Raw genomic sequence first — 16,146 nt, 5'->3', positions numbered from 1 at the left:
TTCTTTCCCATCCACTTTCTGTTATCCACTTCTTTTCTTGTCCAGTAACACCCGAACACCTTCTTGCTTGTGTGTGTCTGTGCCTACTTCTACGAATGCTTCTTGCCGATCATTGTTGATTATCTCAGCTCTGTCCCGATTTCCCTTGCTTCGTCCCGTTCTTGGTCCTATCAGCTAATTAGCGCTCTGTCCAGATCTGTTCCCAGCCTTGTCCTTTTACACTGGATGAGAGGTCCATCATTAGTTGAACTGTTATCTTCGGCCAGTACCAATAGGTAGTCTTCATGATCGGTAGTCGGCCCGAGGGTATCATTGACTGGCTTCAACGTTCAAATAATATTTGCGGTACTTATTCGTTTATGGTATATCTACACATCGAAAATATTTATATGAATAGCATGGGTGCAGTGAAATTTTGCTGTAGCATGAATTTTCTTGCTCGGGACGCCAAATTCGGGAACATCTTCGGTGGCTGAGCCAAGCTTATACTTGAACAAAGTTCAACAGCATCGCTAAACTTGTTGCCCGAGATTCTACCGCCATGCCCTCCTATTTGGTGCAATTTGCACAGGTAGCCAAAAAAAAAAAGTCTTTATTGAGTACGAAAATGATGAGCTGATCCCTAGTCCATGCCAGTTCCACGAGGAATTTCGTCTTCCTGAATTCCAGTCATTAGCTTGCCTCGAAAAAGTGCCTTACAGCTATGCCGACGGCAGCTATAAACTCGAGGTAATGGTTTTTTTCTTGTTTTTATTTTTCTTCATCAGATCTTCCTTTCGTACCACTGATGGCGGTTGTATATGCGTAGAGTCCCTTTTTCAAAGTCCAACTCGATTCGGATCAAGATGCCCAGAAATTGGTAAAGAGAGCCATTCTGATCAAGTACGTATTGACATAAAAACTGAGCGGTCAATGATAAGCAACTCACTATTGTGAAGGAATATCTATGAATTGTGGGGCGAAGGAAAAACATACGAGGAAGTGCACGCTGCAGTGAAGGAGCATCCTGAGCGTTGGACCGCTTTCAACGAGTGTTCCTTCAAGTTCACTGTGGGCGCTTTTGGATCCACTATATCCGCTGCTGCTCAGTTGGACATCATTAATTCGTTTTCTTTCTTGGGTTTCAATGGGCCTATTGATATGAAACGCCCTGATGTTCAATTCGGTGTACTGGAAGATTATGGCGCCACTTCGCCGGCACCCACTGCGCCAAATTACATTTATATGGGAAAGTTGGTAAGCTTAAGATCTCTGATTGCTGGATGATTTATGAAAAGCTGAATTCGCACGATTTCCGCTGAGTAGGTTGCATCAGGTAGTCGTGATCTTGTAAACACATACAATCTGAAGAAACGCAAATATCTTGGAACTACCTCCATGGATGCAGAACTCTCGCTCATCATGGCCAATCAAGCTCTCGCGAGTCCCGGAAAACTCGTTTATGATCCTTTTGTGGGAACCGGTAGCTTTTTATTCACATGTGCTCATTTTGGATCGTTTACTTTGGGTTCGGATATCGACGGACGACAAATCCGAGGCAAGAAAGAGGGCGGTGTAAAAACAAATATTAAGCAGTATAACCTGCAGGGTCGGGTGCTGGATTCCCTTGTATTTGATATCTGCCATCATCCCTGGCGCACACGGTCCTGGTTGGATGCCATTGTTACAGGTAAGAAAGTAGTCTTGATAAAACGGTAAACCTGAGTCACATATACTAAAGATACTTTTTCGTTGCAGATCGTAAGTAGTCGTAATGTCGAACCGGACCATCGCGAAAGTAGCTCATGTCCTTTTCTTCTCATAGCTCCTTATGGTGTTCGTGCCGGTGCCAAGAAACTCGGTCGAAAAGATGAATCCAAAAAACCTTTGAAGATGAGAACATATGAAGGGGAACCCATGCACACGTAAGGAGAATACACTATTGATATTTTCTAGTGATTCGATCCCCTAACGAACTTTATTCTAGTCGAGAGGATTACTACCCGCCTACAAAGCCGTACGAAATGTCGGAAGTACTTCGAGATCTGTTGAACTTTGCCGTGGAAAACCTTCGTATTGGCGGTCGTTTGGTATATTGGCTTCCCACGGTGGTTGATGAGTAAGTCGTAGCTTGCGTTGGAAGAAAGGATGGCAATCTTAAAAATGACGACGATAGATATTCAAATGATGATGTTCCACAACATCCTTGTATGGTATTAATATCCAACAGCGAGCAAAACTTTGGGCAGTGGTCGCGACGCTTGATCACTATGGAAAAGAGAAAGGAGTGGACCAAGGAATCACATGCTACCATTGCACACAACCTTGAAACCAACGACGATGGTACAGTTCCGGCTCAATCGCAAACCGTGTTAGAAGAGGGTACTACAGAGTCCCCTCGTCCCGGACACTTCTTGTTCCGTGAAAAGGTACATTTGCCGTTAAGCCGATCTGCCTTTTGCGTGTCTTTTCTGATGATGATCTATTTGTTTCGCTAGTACTTCAACTTTGGACGCGAAGACAATCAATCCAATTAACCATTATCGATATCAATCTTTTGCATAACTGCTCGTTTGCTCTGCAAATATAAATATAGAAGTTTGTTTCCCTTAGATGCGCTGAAAATACAAACTATGCGACAATTTGCAGAGGAAAAAATTACATTAAATGAACGTGGGCCGGTCTATGAAGACCCCAATTTAATTTAGTATAAATCACAAGAGACAAAAAAGGACTGCATCTGGAGTGGTTTATCATTCCGAATCATGCCCTGAAATTGATACAAAATTGTATTGTTAAAAGACTTTTGACGATTATCTATGAAGCCGTATGATGACCACACTATCTATCATACGCGTGATATATGTTTATCCCTTTCTTTCTAAAGAATTTTATACATATTGTAATGATGATCTGGTTCACTTTAATTATCGATTGAAATGGCTCTATTCTAACGACGTTGATACTTTTCTATGATGGCTTTTAGTAAAATATCGGCTACGAGCAAGAAGGGGAGTAAATTTGGCTACCGTCCAGCCGATCGAACTGCCGGAAAAGGTCATTGACAATTGGCTGCTTTTGATTGGCTAAAATTAAAAAATGGGCGAAGAAAGGGCGGAGAAAACAAGACAAACTGCAATTCCCAAAAAAGCCTTCCTCCTCTCCTTTTTACATACCACTTTTTTTCTTCTCTGACAAGATGAGCCACGTCCACGGACCAGGTTGTGATCACGGCGATGTAGCCACTATTCATGTCTCCGATGCCAACAAAGCACCTGCATTCCTGAAGACGACAGCAAACTATCTCAGAGATGCCAAAGCGTCAGGCGTCAAAGCACGACAGGGCGTTTTTAATGGCAAACGAGTAGAGTACTTCAAAGGTTCGCTTATCAGTTCGTCATTCATGGTATACAGGCTTCATCTAATTGTATTTATTCTGAAATAGGCAAAAGCGCTTTGAATGCTTTATTAAAAGAAGAATATGCCAAAATCACGCCTAAAAACCAAGAAGCCGTAACTACACGTGAAGCCGCCGCCAACACATTGCACGATTTGGGAAAACACGGATTCATCTTGTGCGTACAGCGTGGTGATGGCATCAGCGGCAAAGGATCGCCGCGTGTTTTGCAGCCAAAGGAGGTGCAGGAAGTCAGGGAAGATGGTTATTATATGTGGATCTGGGAAGGTTCTCAATGGAAGATATATGTTGGTGCCGTCGCTCTTGTGGCCACGATTCTGGCCGGTGTCTTGTTCCCCTTGTGGCCTGCACCGCTGCGACTTGGTGTGTGGTACTTGAGTGTCGGTATCCTGGGCTTATTGGGCGTATTCTTTGGTATTGCGATCGTACGACTGATCTTGTACATCATTTCCTTGGTCGTCTTACCGCGCGGTTTCTGGTTGTTCCCGAATTTGTTCGAAGACGTCGGTGTTGTAGAAAGCTTTATTCCGCTTTACGGCTGGGACGAAAAGAAATCCGATAAATCTTCGCCCTCATCGGCCGCCGCTCATAGCACAACCGACGAAAAGGAGAGCTAAGAGACCAGCCTCTTATTTATTTTACGCACGTATCCTTACCGATTCCATTCGTGCTGCTTGATGAAAAGAAAAGCTTTGTAAATAGCACATCATGAAATAAAAGAAGAAAAAAAAAGATTGTCCTCATCCTCTAATATTCCGTCTCTATCTCGTTTCATAATACGACGCCGAAGAGGATTTTATTATTTGGTAAGAACCGAGGAGAGTACTTTGTCAAACGACTAGTAACGGCCGTGAAATTTGAGTAGGATTTATCCAAAGTGCATATCATCTTTGCCCATTGAGCTTGGTGAATTAAAGAAACTTGAATAAGCTTGGTTGACAGGTGCCGCGCGTGGATCATACTAGTTCTCATCAAAATTGCTGGAGATATCTCTCAAACAGAAATTTGGTCGTAAGCACGCATACTACTCGTTACGGAATATTGCCCTCCTGAGTTGATCAGCGTTCATGGATTCGAAGAAAACATCAAGACCAAATTTCGGACTGTGGCATTGGATAGATTTTCTCATACATTGTGAGCGCTGCTTTGGTTTTACACACCTCGCTATTTAAAGTAAACCTATACTGACAGAATTGATGAATACAGTAATACGAGTCAATCAGCATTCCCAATTTAGATGGACTTCCTGTTTTGGAAAATACAATCTTCATGTCAAACCCGCGAAACCACTGTTGCCTGGTATTTCTTTGTAATAGGGCGTCCTGATCACTAGAAACGACAATGAGGTACGACAAGAATGTATCGCATGGTGATAGGTGGTACGATTTGCATACAAGTGGTTGATGATTGTAAACTCTGTGATGCGCATATGAGACTGTAAGTAAAATGATTGGCAATAAAAAATGTGTACAGTTAAAGTTTTAACTACGTAGACGAACAAATATATCAAACATCATACAACAGACGGAATCAATTGTGCGATAAAAGTAAAGTACCATGTTTGATGAGGCGATGGTAATGGATTCTTGGTATGTAAGAACGAAGCAGCATCCGACAATTTTCGAGATCAAAAGAAAAAAGAAAAGACCTTTATGATTCCCTGACTTTATAAGATTTGGATGGTATGACGAGTGATTATATACAATGCGACAGTTATGTACGATTATGGATGAGCAGGTGAAGCGGCAACAGAGAGAGAGGGAGTACTACGAGGTGTGCCAGCACGGCTTCGACCGCCTTGTGGAGGCATAAGAGGCCTAAACGCGAATTTGGTTCTACAACAAAAAAAAAAAAGTCGATCGATCAGTGTCTTGCAAAAATAATAGGCGTCAATAGCCACTTACTTGCACGTCGAGCAAACCGGAGACCATGAGCAAAAGACTATTGTGTCGCAAATAATCTTACTACTATGTAACAAATTGAAAGGAATAAAATCACTTACTGGATAAGCATACAGAGCATACATAGCCGATGTCAACCACCTTTTTGTGACAAAAGCATGCAGCACGGAAATCCACCTCATCCTCGTTGGGTAGATTAAGGAAATTGCGGGCATAACGTTCAGGAAGGAAGGCAAACTGTAATTTGATATTAATATGGAGAGGGGAATTCATCCAGCTTTTAAAACCCAAGGACAATGCTCGACTTACCATCAAATACTGCAGCAAAGCTTGAGTATTTTCCACCTTGAGATAAACTCCGCCTGAAATATTGGCCGCCTGCTGCAAGAAGGCGGTTTCTTCACCATAAATTTTACACACATCCACTGGAATGCCCTGATTTGCCCAATTTCTTTTAGCCTTTTATGCCATCAGATTTCGTTGCAATGGATACACTTACGGCTTTTTGTGCGGAAAATATACAATTCATTAATGGAATATATTGGTAAGCCGAATCGGGTGATACCGACAGGACAAGTATACGCGGTTTGATCTGGCCCAGTTCGTCCGATTTGATAATGCGATTAATGTCTAAGCAGATATCGGTGAGTGGCTGGTTTCAAACATCGCTGCAAAAGAAACATACAACAGAGTGCCATGGACAACGCGCCAGTGATCATGGATGAAGCGCCCATATCCTTGTGCAGCAACGAGGAATCCGCATTCGAGAACAACTCTCGCACACTGGAGACAATTTGATCGGCTACAAACTGGAAATTCGGATAGATATTGGCATTGCGTTTGATTTGCACGTCTCTGCTTTGCACATCGTGGGAGACGGGATATAAAAATTCGCTGCGGCAAACACGGCGTTACTGATAACGTACTCTTATAGATCTGTTGTGACTTTCCACTTACCTGTGACCAACATGACTGGCAATAACTACAACCTTGTTATTGTACTTTAATGCTAAATGGGCGTTGATGAAGATCAAGATTTGACGTAAAGCATCGTCTAGTGAAAGAGGCACGGGAGCTTTGCTGGACTCGGCCCACACCAAAGGATTCGTGTCGATAATCAACACCAGCAGATTGGAATCGTCTAAAATAAACCGACAATTAGCCCGCTATAAACTCACGCCGCCGAACTTGATATGGAAAATGTACCTTCGCTGGTTGATATATCTTTCATAGCCGACCGAGGAAGCCCGTATGACGAAAGAAGCAACAATTTCCTCGACGGATTTCCCGCAATGCACTTTAGTGACTGGTGATTTGTCGGTGCGCCAAGTTCGACCAATGACGAACAGCCAAGTTCAGGTCCTAGCGTATTCCATTAGATTTATAAAGTGAGCTCGCTTGGCCTCCCTATCAGTTTTCTTCAAGTTACTTGTGGAGAGCGTCTATTGCGTAATATTTCTGACTGTTTGATATATTTTGCAAACACAAAGAAAAATGTTATTCCGCTTCCTTTTCGGCCTCCTCGGGGTCGTCGTCTTACTAGGCTTACTGCCGAACAGTGACGTAGAAGCAGCCGTCATGTCCATCGATTACGGCACCGAATGGTTCAAAGTTGGTCTTATCAAACCTGGTATTCCACTCGACGTCGCCTTGAACAAGGACTCCAAGAGAAAAACACAAGCCGTTGTCACTCTCCGTGACAATGAACGTATTTATGGATCCGATGCTGTCAGTTTGGTAAGTTCAGAGCGCCACGTCTTTCCTCTGGCAGATGGTGCATGGCGTTTGTTGTTGAATACTGAACACTGGTGTTTTATTACAGGCTGGTCGATTCCCTCAGTTTACCTATTTCAACTTGAAGAGTATTGCTGGCAAACCTTACAACGACAAACACAGCGTAGAATATCGACATCGATTTGTGAACACTATGGATATTGATCCGGAACGCAATATGCCGATTTTCCGTCACAATGGCACCACCGAATTAACCGTCGAGGAACTTATTGCATACCAATTCCAAAATGCACGAGAGCAAGCGCGTCAAACTGCGGGCGAGGATGTGAGAGACGTGGTTATTACCGTAAGGCAGCCCAGCAACAGAATTTAGCTTGATGACACCAGACTGCTCACTCCCTAACTAGGTCACTCCCTTCGCGACTCAACATGAACGTCAAGCAATCTTGGATGCTGCGGAATTGGCGGGGCTGAAGGTCTTGTCATTGATTCATGATGAAACAGCAGGTAAGACATGGAAAAAGGAGTGCGTATTTGCAGCAACTTCTTACCGAACGCATATGTGTGTGTGTCTGTGTGTCTGTGTATTTAGTGGCTTTGAACTATGCTGTGAGCCGTCAGTTTACTACGACGCCGGAAAATCACGTATTCTACGATATGGGAGCCGGGTCGACGGTGGCTTCCGTAGTGTCGTTCTCCAATGTGGAAGTGAAAGAGGGCAAAAAGAAGCGCCAGTACCCTCAAATCGAAGTCAAGGCTATTGGATTTGATCGCACCTTGGGCGGACATGAGTTTGATGTTCGTTTGATGGACCATTTGGCCAATGGTTTTATGAAGTTACACAAGGACAAAGTCAAGACCGACATCCGAACCTCGGATGGTGCCATGGCCCGTCTGCTGAAAGAAGCAAACCGTGTCAAGCAAATCTTGAGCGCCAATACTGAGATGAGTGCTTCGGTATGTATATCTTCTTTTTTCCGCCGAAACAAAGTCCTACAGCCATTAATCTCTCTGACGCTCTATTTCACAGGTTGAAGGATTGCATGAGGACATTGATTTCAAAATGAAGGTGACCCGTGCCGAGTTGGAAAGCATGTGCAGTGATCTTTTGGGCCGCGTCCAAAATCCTATTCAACAAGCCTTGGCAGCAGCCAAGCTTCAAGTGGTAAGTAATTGTATCTGCAGCTGATACTGTTGAGTAAAGCGGTTACTCATGCCCATACTGTTCAGGACGATGTCAAATCCGTGGTATTGGTGGGTGGCAGTGTTCGTATTCCTGCTGTGCAACGTAAATTGAACGATGTGGTGGGATAGTAAGTTGGATCATTTAGCGAGAAATTGGACAATGATTGTTAACTACATGGTTTCATGTTGCACAGTCAACGCATTGCCAAGAACGTCAATGCCGATGAAGCTGCTGTTTTGGGTGCTGCTTTCCGTGGCGCGTCTCTAAGCAACCAATTCCGCTTAACGAAACAGATCAAGATCAAGGATGTCACTATTTTCCCTATTGAAGTGACTTATGAACCTGAGCAGTCCAGTGAAGAGGGCCATGCGATCCGCACCACCTTGTTCCATGAATTCGGTACCATGGGCGTGCGTAAAATCATGAGCTTCAAGCGTCAATCTGATTTTACCTTTGATATCAACTACGCCAAGACAGCTGAAGAACAGGACAAGTAAGCATTCAGATCTCTGAGGCCATACAAAAATTGAAGACGCTTATATATTGTTATAGGGATGTCGGTCTCGATAAGATTGGACATGTCAAGGTCACGGGACTCACCGCCGCTTTGGAGAAGCATCAAGATGATATCAAATCGTCTGAGAATCCTCCCAAAGTACGTGTAACCATTGAAATGTCGGATTCTGGTATTGTTTCGGTGCCTGAGGCTTCGGTGACGATTGAGGTGAATGACAACGGCAAAGCAACTTTTAAAGGTAAGTGTGTGGTGATGAAAATAAAGAACCATGTCGGCTGATTTGGCTATTGCTGTGTACCAGATAAAGTGAAATCGTTCTTTGGATCCAAGGAAGATAAACCTACGGCTTCAGAACAACAGGAGGGCGCCAGCGAAACTAGTCAGGCAACTCAGAACGAAACCGTCCCTGCGTCGGAAAATAACACGGCTGCGGAAAACGAGACCACCGTGCAAGCCAAGACAACCAAGGAACCGACCTTGTTAAAATTTCCTTTGGAAGTTGAGTATATCCCTACCGGACCTGCTCCGTTGTCAAAGAAAGCCAAGGATGCTGCTCGACAGAGGTAAGCATAGCACTATGCCAGATCGTGTGATGTCCAGAAATTTATTTTCTGTCTCTTACGTCTAGAATCAAGGAGCTTGATTATCTTGATCAGCAACGCCGTTACCGCGAGGAAGCTCGTAACTCGCTGGAATCGTTTGTCTATCGTACTCAGGACTTTTTGGAAGATGATGTGGTTGCCAAAGTAACTTCAGAGAAGGAGCAAGAACACTTGAGAGAAAAGTTGTCTGAGACTTCGGACTGGTTGTACGATGAAGGTGAAGATGCCGAAGCTGGTGCTTACAGTGAACGTCTCCGTGGACTCCAGTAAGTAGAAATTTGACACGGTCGAAGCTACAAGTGCACATGCTTATCACTTTTTGCTTTTAGATCCCTGGAAAGACGTATTCGCACCCGTCACTTTGAATATTTGAAGCGCGAAGAGAACGTGTCACGATTGACAACTAGCGTGCAGTTGGCACAAACCTTTGTCGAACAATCTCGACAAACGGAGGCCAAGGATCAGGAGCCAGTGTACACCGATGAAGAGCTGGACAATCTTTTGAAGCTGGCCGAGACCGTGGAACAGTGGAAGATTACCAAGGTAGCCGAACAAGAAAAATTGGGAGACCAGGTGGATCCAGTGTTGACGACGGCTGCCACGGATGAAAAATGCAAACAAGTCGACGAAGCATTAATGAAACTGATTCGCAAGAAGAAGGCTTCCTCAAGCAGCAAAAAATCGGAGAAACCAACTGCTGATGAAAACGCAGGCAAGAACGAGAGCAAGAGCGATCAGAATGACCAAGACACCACTGAAGAAGTAAAGGAAGAAGAAAATACTGAGCATGAGGAACAACATGAACACGACGAGCTGTAAATCGTTTTTGCGTGTCCACCATGCGTTGTTTCTAATTTTTGATCTATACCTCAATTTTTTTTTTCATTATTTGTAAAACGTGAATAGTATCACTTATATTGGGTATATGCTTTTTGAAAAAATAGACTATCCATCCATCAATCAATAAAAAATTTGCATTGAAGTACTTTTTATCTTTCATTTGTCATGGCGGACATTAATTTAACAGTCACCAAGACCAAGTTTAAAGCCTTAAATTTCGTAAAAGGCACCACTTGCTTTGTTGACAGTTATAAAAAATGGTGGTCGAAACAAAGTATTACGAGGTCCTCAGCGTTGAAACGGATGCCTCTGACCATGAAATTAGAAAGGTAGAAGAACGATGTACAAGTGGCTTCGGGTGACAAGAACTGATCTTTAAATGATTTGCGTTTAATTTAGGCCTACAGAAAATTGGTATGACCTCTGCAAGCCTGTTATTTGGTATTTTGTCACTTGATAATAACGATGATGGTTTGATCTTGTAGGCCATGAAATACCATCCTGATAAGAATCCTGAAGAGGGCGAAAGAGTATGTTTGATCTTTGGGTGGTCACCGGTTATTGTGTGTTGCTATCCATGCTAACGTTGTGATGATGTTCCGCAGTTCAAAGAAATCTCTCACGCCTACGAGATTCTGTCGGATCCTGAGAAAAGAGAACGATACGACCGATTTGGTGAAGAAGGACCGGGCGGTGGAGGCGGTTTTGGAGGAGCAGGAATGTCTGCAGACGATTTGTTCGCTAACCTCTTTGGTGGTGGATTCGATTTTGGTGGCGGAGGATTCGCCGGTGCCGGGTTCGGTGGAGGCATGCCTAACCGTCCTCGTCGTGGTGAAAGTATGAAATACCCTTTGTCTGTCAACCTGGAGGACCTTTACAATGGAAAGCGTACCAAGTTGGCATTGGAAAAGAACGTCATCTGCAGCAACTGTAGTGGGTAAGTTCCGTATTTCTTGTAAGAAGTTCTCATTATTTTAGTGGTGGCTGACCCAAGCGAACGCATTTTTTTTTATAGTAAGGGCGGAAAGACCGGTGCAGTCAAGAAATGTGCCACCTGTAAAGGACGTGGATTCCAAGTGGCCATGCGTCAAATTGGCATGGGTATGATCCAGCAAATGCAAGTTCCTTGCGGTGACTGCAACAGCACGGGCGAAATCGCCAAAGATCGGTGTAAGAAATGCAAAGGCAAGAAGGTCACTGTGGAGAAGAAATTCCTTGAAGTCTTTATCGAGAAGGGCATGAAGGATGGTCAAAAGATTGTGATGAAAGGCGAAGGCGATCAAGAGGTATGTGGCTATTGAAAGTTTGGAAGGGTTTTCATACATCACTAATACTATGAATACGGATAATAGCCGGGTGTTGAGCCGGGAGATGTTGTTCTTGTGTTGAACCAAAAGGATCATCCTGTCTTTAAACGCGAAGGTGCGGATTTATTATGCCACGTCACGATCAGTTTAACGGAAGCTCTTTGCGGTTTCGATAAAATTATTGTCACCCATTTGGATGGTCGCGGTATTCACGTGAAGCATCCTGCTGGTCAAGTTATCAAACCCGGAATGGTGAAGCGCATTCCCAACGAGGGTATGCCGATCTTTAAACGATCGGACGATAAAGGCGATCTGTTTGTACAGTTCGATGTGGAATTCCCCGACAATATGTTTGCATCCGTTGATAAGATCAAATCGCTGGAAGCCATTTTACCTGCGCGAAAGACTGACTCCAAACCTACACCCGAGATTGTGGACGAGTGCGCATTGATCGAGGGGGATATGGACAACTTTGGTGCCTCGGGACAATCTCGACAAGCCTATGAAGAAGACAACTACAGCGACGATGAAGGACAAGGCGGTATCAACTGTGCTCAGCAGTAATCATAGACGTTTCTTTTTTTTCTCTCCACAACCTGAATCCAAAAGAACCCAAAAAAAATAAAAAGCAATGCTCGCCCAAGGACAGTCAAAGTTGAACTGGAGTCGACCGGAAAAGGGAATCTTTCGCAAGGCATCATCACACAGTTGCACAACGAGTTAGCTACAAAAAAAAAAATCCATACAAGAAGCTCCCGGAGATTTGAACACTACATGACTATTTTTTTTCTGTAAATAAAACACTCACGGTTATTTTCATTGTACAACGTTGTTATAAGGTTTTCTTTAATGTGGTGTTGTCACAAAGTGTTTTCGAAACCGCAGCATTTTGTCGGTGAACCAAACTTGGGAGCATGGCATGACGTCTTCTTGCATTGGGAAATCTGGCGGGGACTTTTTTTTTTTTTTGCTCTCTCTCTTCTCTCTATTTTTTTTTTTTTTTCTCTAATCACTTTCTCGATTAATCTGCGAGTGCAACTGCCCTTGTCATTATGGGCTGTTGCGGGAGTAAAGAAGAACGTAATGAGGTATGTGTCACTCATTCTGCTTTTTCTTTTTTTGATTTTCGGTCTTTTGCAACGCTTCGTGGATCGTTTTCGGTGCTTGATTTGAGTAGTTGGGTTGTTAATCTTTCTGGTTAGGACGATGTCAACGCGCCATTACTGAGCGAACCTTCCAATGGCGAAAAGTAACTAAGAATCGAGCGTGACTAGTTGGGGGCGGAAAGCTTATCCGTTGTTTTTATAGTCGAATGAACTACCAGACCTATGAAATTATTGATGTCCAGAAAGAGCAAGAATTTTGGAACAATGTGATAGAACGCACAACACGGTAGGCTTCAAAAATAGGTACCCGAAATCGTGATTGGGATCATCCCCTACTGACTTGTGTCGTCCTTCAGAAACCTTATAGATATATCGAGTTCGCAAGCTGATCCGCTGCAGAGAGCAGATATTCAGGAACGTGTCGACAAGTATCGCGATTTGCTGGATCAAATTACCGAGCCCGTCAACACCAAACCATCCAAACAACAGCAACAACAGCAGCAACAACAGCTGATACGGCCTGTCGAGCACGCCTCACCCTTTGAATTACTATCCAACGCCAAGCCAAACGGTGGTTTATCCGAGGACGAACTAGACTCGCTTTATCAAACGATGAACGAAATCTACGATACCTTGCAATGTATCAAAGTTGAACCTGTCGGCAATATGGTCGTCAATCTCACACTTAACGATAACTCTGTCCGCGCTTCCTAATCTCTTCATCCATCCATTTCAAGCCTTGCTTTTATCTTTTTTTCTCGTTGGAAAAAGAAGGGAAAAAAGAAAAAGGAAAAAAAACAAGTACTCTCATGCTAAAATAAATATGAATATCCCACCACTCATCCTTCATTTCATTTCCTTGTCATTATCTATCTACAACTTTATTAGATCCACTCGAGCTCTTTTCAAGACGCCCGTGGTGGAAGATATTGTGCCTTCCATGGATGAAGACACGGGATGAATCACCAATTTCGCGTAGGTGCCACCTGATTGGCGCTTGGATAGGTAGCCGGGATTGATACACAAAACATTTTCTACTGCCTATTTGGGAAGTATAAGAAGAGTAACAACATCAGTGACTATCAATCATCATGATTAGACTTCCAGACTCACTTTGGCAAAATGCTTCAGTTGGGACGGTAAAATGAGAATGTCGGGCAGCAGGGGAATCTGAATGTCAGCCCATCTTTCAGCGTCAATGTTATCGCCTGAAGTAGCAGGGAACAAGGGATAGAAACTAATATACGAGGTCATTTTAAGTATGAATGATCATTCTTGATGCAAGTTCTGTACTTGGAACGATAAATTACCTCTGCTGTTGCAAAAGATGCTTTGATAAACGTCCCAAGCGATCGGTGGACGTGTCACTTCTAAACCAAGCATATCGGTTCAGTCTTTCCTGGTTTCGGGTGCTTAAATGTCGACGGTCCACTTACTTTGCAATTTCTTCTTTACCAAGGTGGAACAAGACATTAATGTTGCCGATAGCAAACAGAGTGTTATTGATATTGACAGTCGAAGGATTGCACAAATTTTGCACATGCTGTAATCCAAGTGTCTGCGGTGACAAGCAGGGTTGAGGGAACAGAGGATATTCGTGGATCAGGTCATCACTGTGAGGCATGAGGAGAATGCGTGTGGTAGGACTGTGTTTGGCCAACTCTCCCAATCGATTTGAAACTTGCTGCTTAAAGATTTGCTCGGGTGTTTCATCGATCGCGCCATTCATGATGATAGGATGCATGGATGATATGAAGGGGCCCATCTGGTGCAACGCGTTAAGTGGTGAATTCTGTGAGCGATCATGGAACTTGGACTATTTACCAGTAATACAACGTCAGGTTTGGTTGAAATGCACATTTTCATCAAGTCTTCCAGCGGCTGGAAGCAAAGATCGTCATCGAGAGTATAAGGGCCTGCGGCGATAATTACTTCTGTGGGCTGATCTGCCGCTTGACTAGAGAGAGCCTCTTGCGGTGGTGAAGGCACAGGTGGCTATCAGATCTGTCAGTCACGGGATTTACCAATAAATCATGATACTGTAACCCATTACCATCAATATTTTATGTACGGTAAATGTGTGTCCCGTATTATTGACTCCTTCGACAGCAACGATCTACAGGAACCAAGTATTGAGTTTATCTGTGCTTCTTTTCATGTTATAAAGAGAAATGAGAGATGACGGATAAGATACCTGACCAGGAAATAGCGCATATTGGTCGACATTGCTTAAATCCAATTTTACACGCTTTCCCATGCCGATTGCTCGTGACGTTTCTAACATGACAGATTTGTCGTTTAATTTTCCTTCGGAGGCATCGCAGCAGATACGGCCGACAGCGACAATCGTGCTCTACGCAAAAGAAAAATGGTGCCCCCTTGATCAGCTTTGCACTCCAGTTAGGTCATGCCTTTTTTCGTATCTACCTGATTCAGTCGTGCGGGATTGCCAAAGTTGCCCTCCAGGTTGTAATGTTGATCGATAACACTTGCAATATATTCTATCCGGTCATCCAGGCCTAGGCACATCCAAAAAAAATCGCTATCAGTACCTTCATGGTTGCATCCACCCATTGTACGTTTTTACCGTCGGCCTTGTCCCGAATCTTTTCAAACATGTAACGATATTCACTGATAGGTTTCTGTGCCAAGGTAATGGATGCCGGTGAATGGCCGCTCTGTAACTGTCCCCGTAATCCCATTTGTCCGTTGTACTGTTCATCAATAACATGCGTCGCTTTACGTTCGGCAAATTGGCTCGACACCTGTGACCTACACTTAAAAGGTGAGTCAACCCCATTTGTGGTAAATAGCGAATACAATCATTACGGTTGGCTGTAGAGTAAAGTAGGCGCATTGGTTCGGATCTGTTTGGTGGCAACACCACCACGTTCCCGAGCAATAGCGTCGCCCGTCAGTTTGGACATGCTGTATGCCTCGGTTAGTCTGGATACAAACCCTTCTATCTTTTTTTCTTTTTATCGCTTACAAGTTTTCTAGCACATCGGCATTGGTGTCCTGATCCATGTCAGTGGCATAGTCTGAGATATCCATCATTACGTCGCGTTTGGTCGTCACTCGGCCCCTCGCTTTGGCCGGTTCCAAGCTTTGTTCAAAGTCTCGTTGCAGTGTGTGTTTCAATTGTCGCACCAAATCGACGGTAGGTGAAGTCATGCCGCCATTATTGAGAGCAAAGGCTTCCCATTTGAACTTTAACTCTTGGGGCGTTAAATTGTAGATCTTGCAGAGCGATGCCACTGGAAGCAAATTAAAAAGACAGTGAATAAGTCAATCCCACAGTGCAACTATGAGTTTTCTAAACGCTTACATTCGCTGACAATTTCAGCATCGGTTGTCAAGTTTAATTGAAAAGTGGTGCCGACAATGTCTTGGACACTCATGTTGGACGAACAGAGACGAGACGAGACGCGTTCAAGAAAACCCGAAATTTTTGGGTGACCTAGAGCACCGCGTCCGAACCGCGTTAACGGGGACCAAAGATGGCTCAAATGTGTGACCGTTTTTCTTTTTCCTGCAACTCTCGAAACATTTTTCA

At 43.8% G+C, this 16,146-nt stretch overlaps 7 protein-coding genes across 7 annotated transcripts; 5 read left to right on the top strand and 2 right to left on the bottom strand.

Moving 5' to 3' along the window:
- Positions 1-387: 387 nt before the first annotated feature.
- BYT42DRAFT_559919 (uncharacterized protein) lies at positions 388-2,675 on the top strand. The gene is made up of 9 exons (XM_051567184.1): positions 388-571; positions 637-729; positions 809-882; positions 939-1,236; positions 1,306-1,669; positions 1,805-1,904; positions 1,967-2,098; positions 2,156-2,408; positions 2,478-2,675. Exons 1-9 carry the CDS (start codon positions 542-544, stop codon positions 2,514-2,516), a joined length of 1,383 nt encoding a protein of 460 aa, XP_051426201.1. The 5' UTR covers positions 388-541; the 3' UTR covers positions 2,517-2,675.
- A 503-nt stretch (positions 2,676-3,178) lies between these two features.
- Positions 3,179-4,014, top strand: BYT42DRAFT_491644 (translocation protein Sec62-domain-containing protein; the record flags this gene model as incomplete). Its single annotated transcript, XM_051564094.1, has 2 exons — positions 3,179-3,359; positions 3,425-4,014. The coding sequence occupies 2 exons, from the start codon at positions 3,179-3,181 to the stop codon at positions 4,012-4,014; spliced, it is 771 nt and encodes a 256-aa protein (XP_051426200.1).
- A 992-nt stretch (positions 4,015-5,006) lies between these two features.
- Positions 5,007-6,627, bottom strand: BYT42DRAFT_233284 (TFIIH subunit Tfb4/p34). Its single transcript, XM_051562628.1, has 8 exons — positions 6,505-6,627; positions 6,256-6,439; positions 5,984-6,192; positions 5,798-5,928; positions 5,608-5,733; positions 5,400-5,535; positions 5,302-5,338; positions 5,007-5,232 (listed from the first exon to the last, which is right to left on the bottom strand). Exons 1-8 carry the CDS (start codon positions 6,527-6,529, stop codon positions 5,121-5,123), a joined length of 960 nt encoding a protein of 319 aa, XP_051426199.1. The 5' UTR covers positions 6,530-6,627; the 3' UTR covers positions 5,007-5,120.
- A 249-nt stretch (positions 6,628-6,876) lies between these two features.
- BYT42DRAFT_611442 (heat shock protein 70 family) lies at positions 6,877-10,156 on the top strand (the record flags this gene model as incomplete). The annotated part of the gene is made up of 11 exons (XM_051571502.1): positions 6,877-7,035; positions 7,121-7,378; positions 7,440-7,539; positions 7,625-7,989; positions 8,063-8,197; positions 8,263-8,345; positions 8,412-8,711; positions 8,771-8,973; positions 9,037-9,298; positions 9,364-9,603; positions 9,667-10,156. The coding sequence occupies 11 exons, from the start codon at positions 6,877-6,879 to the stop codon at positions 10,154-10,156; spliced, it is 2,595 nt and encodes an 864-aa protein (XP_051426198.1).
- A 266-nt stretch (positions 10,157-10,422) lies between these two features.
- Positions 10,423-12,357, top strand: BYT42DRAFT_559912 (uncharacterized protein). The gene is made up of 6 exons (XM_051567183.1): positions 10,423-10,506; positions 10,577-10,591; positions 10,663-10,707; positions 10,783-11,114; positions 11,193-11,463; positions 11,530-12,357. Exons 1-6 carry the CDS (start codon positions 10,435-10,437, stop codon positions 12,046-12,048), a joined length of 1,254 nt encoding a protein of 417 aa, XP_051426197.1. The 5' UTR covers positions 10,423-10,434; the 3' UTR covers positions 12,049-12,357.
- A 115-nt stretch (positions 12,358-12,472) lies between these two features.
- On the top strand, positions 12,473-13,427 carry BYT42DRAFT_559910 (uncharacterized protein). Its single transcript, XM_051567182.1, has 4 exons — positions 12,473-12,572; positions 12,687-12,733; positions 12,793-12,876; positions 12,947-13,427. Exons 1-4 carry the CDS (start codon positions 12,537-12,539, stop codon positions 13,302-13,304), a joined length of 525 nt encoding a protein of 174 aa, XP_051426196.1. The 5' UTR covers positions 12,473-12,536; the 3' UTR covers positions 13,305-13,427.
- Positions 13,105-16,106, bottom strand: BYT42DRAFT_233146 (DNA polymerase alpha/epsilon subunit B-domain-containing protein). Its single transcript, XM_051562627.1, has 12 exons — positions 15,919-16,106; positions 15,580-15,847; positions 15,420-15,518; positions 15,178-15,362; positions 15,018-15,109; positions 14,785-14,943; positions 14,644-14,706; positions 14,415-14,585; positions 14,027-14,355; positions 13,901-13,960; positions 13,704-13,827; positions 13,105-13,624 (listed from the first exon to the last, which is right to left on the bottom strand). The coding sequence occupies exons 1-12, from the start codon at positions 15,989-15,991 to the stop codon at positions 13,553-13,555; spliced, it is 1,695 nt and encodes a 564-aa protein (XP_051426195.1). The 5' UTR covers positions 15,992-16,106; the 3' UTR covers positions 13,105-13,552.
- Positions 16,107-16,146: the final 40 nt, after the last annotated feature.

The sequence above is a fragment of the Radiomyces spectabilis genome (assembly GCF_025331425.1).
Source record: "Radiomyces spectabilis strain NRRL 2753 chromosome Unknown BYT42scaffold_3, whole genome shotgun sequence".
Classification (NCBI taxonomy): Eukaryota; Fungi; Mucoromycota; class Mucoromycetes; order Mucorales; family Radiomycetaceae; genus Radiomyces; species Radiomyces spectabilis.
The sequence above is the reverse complement of the archived record's forward strand: the minus strand, read 5'-3'. Positions and strand labels throughout refer to the sequence as shown.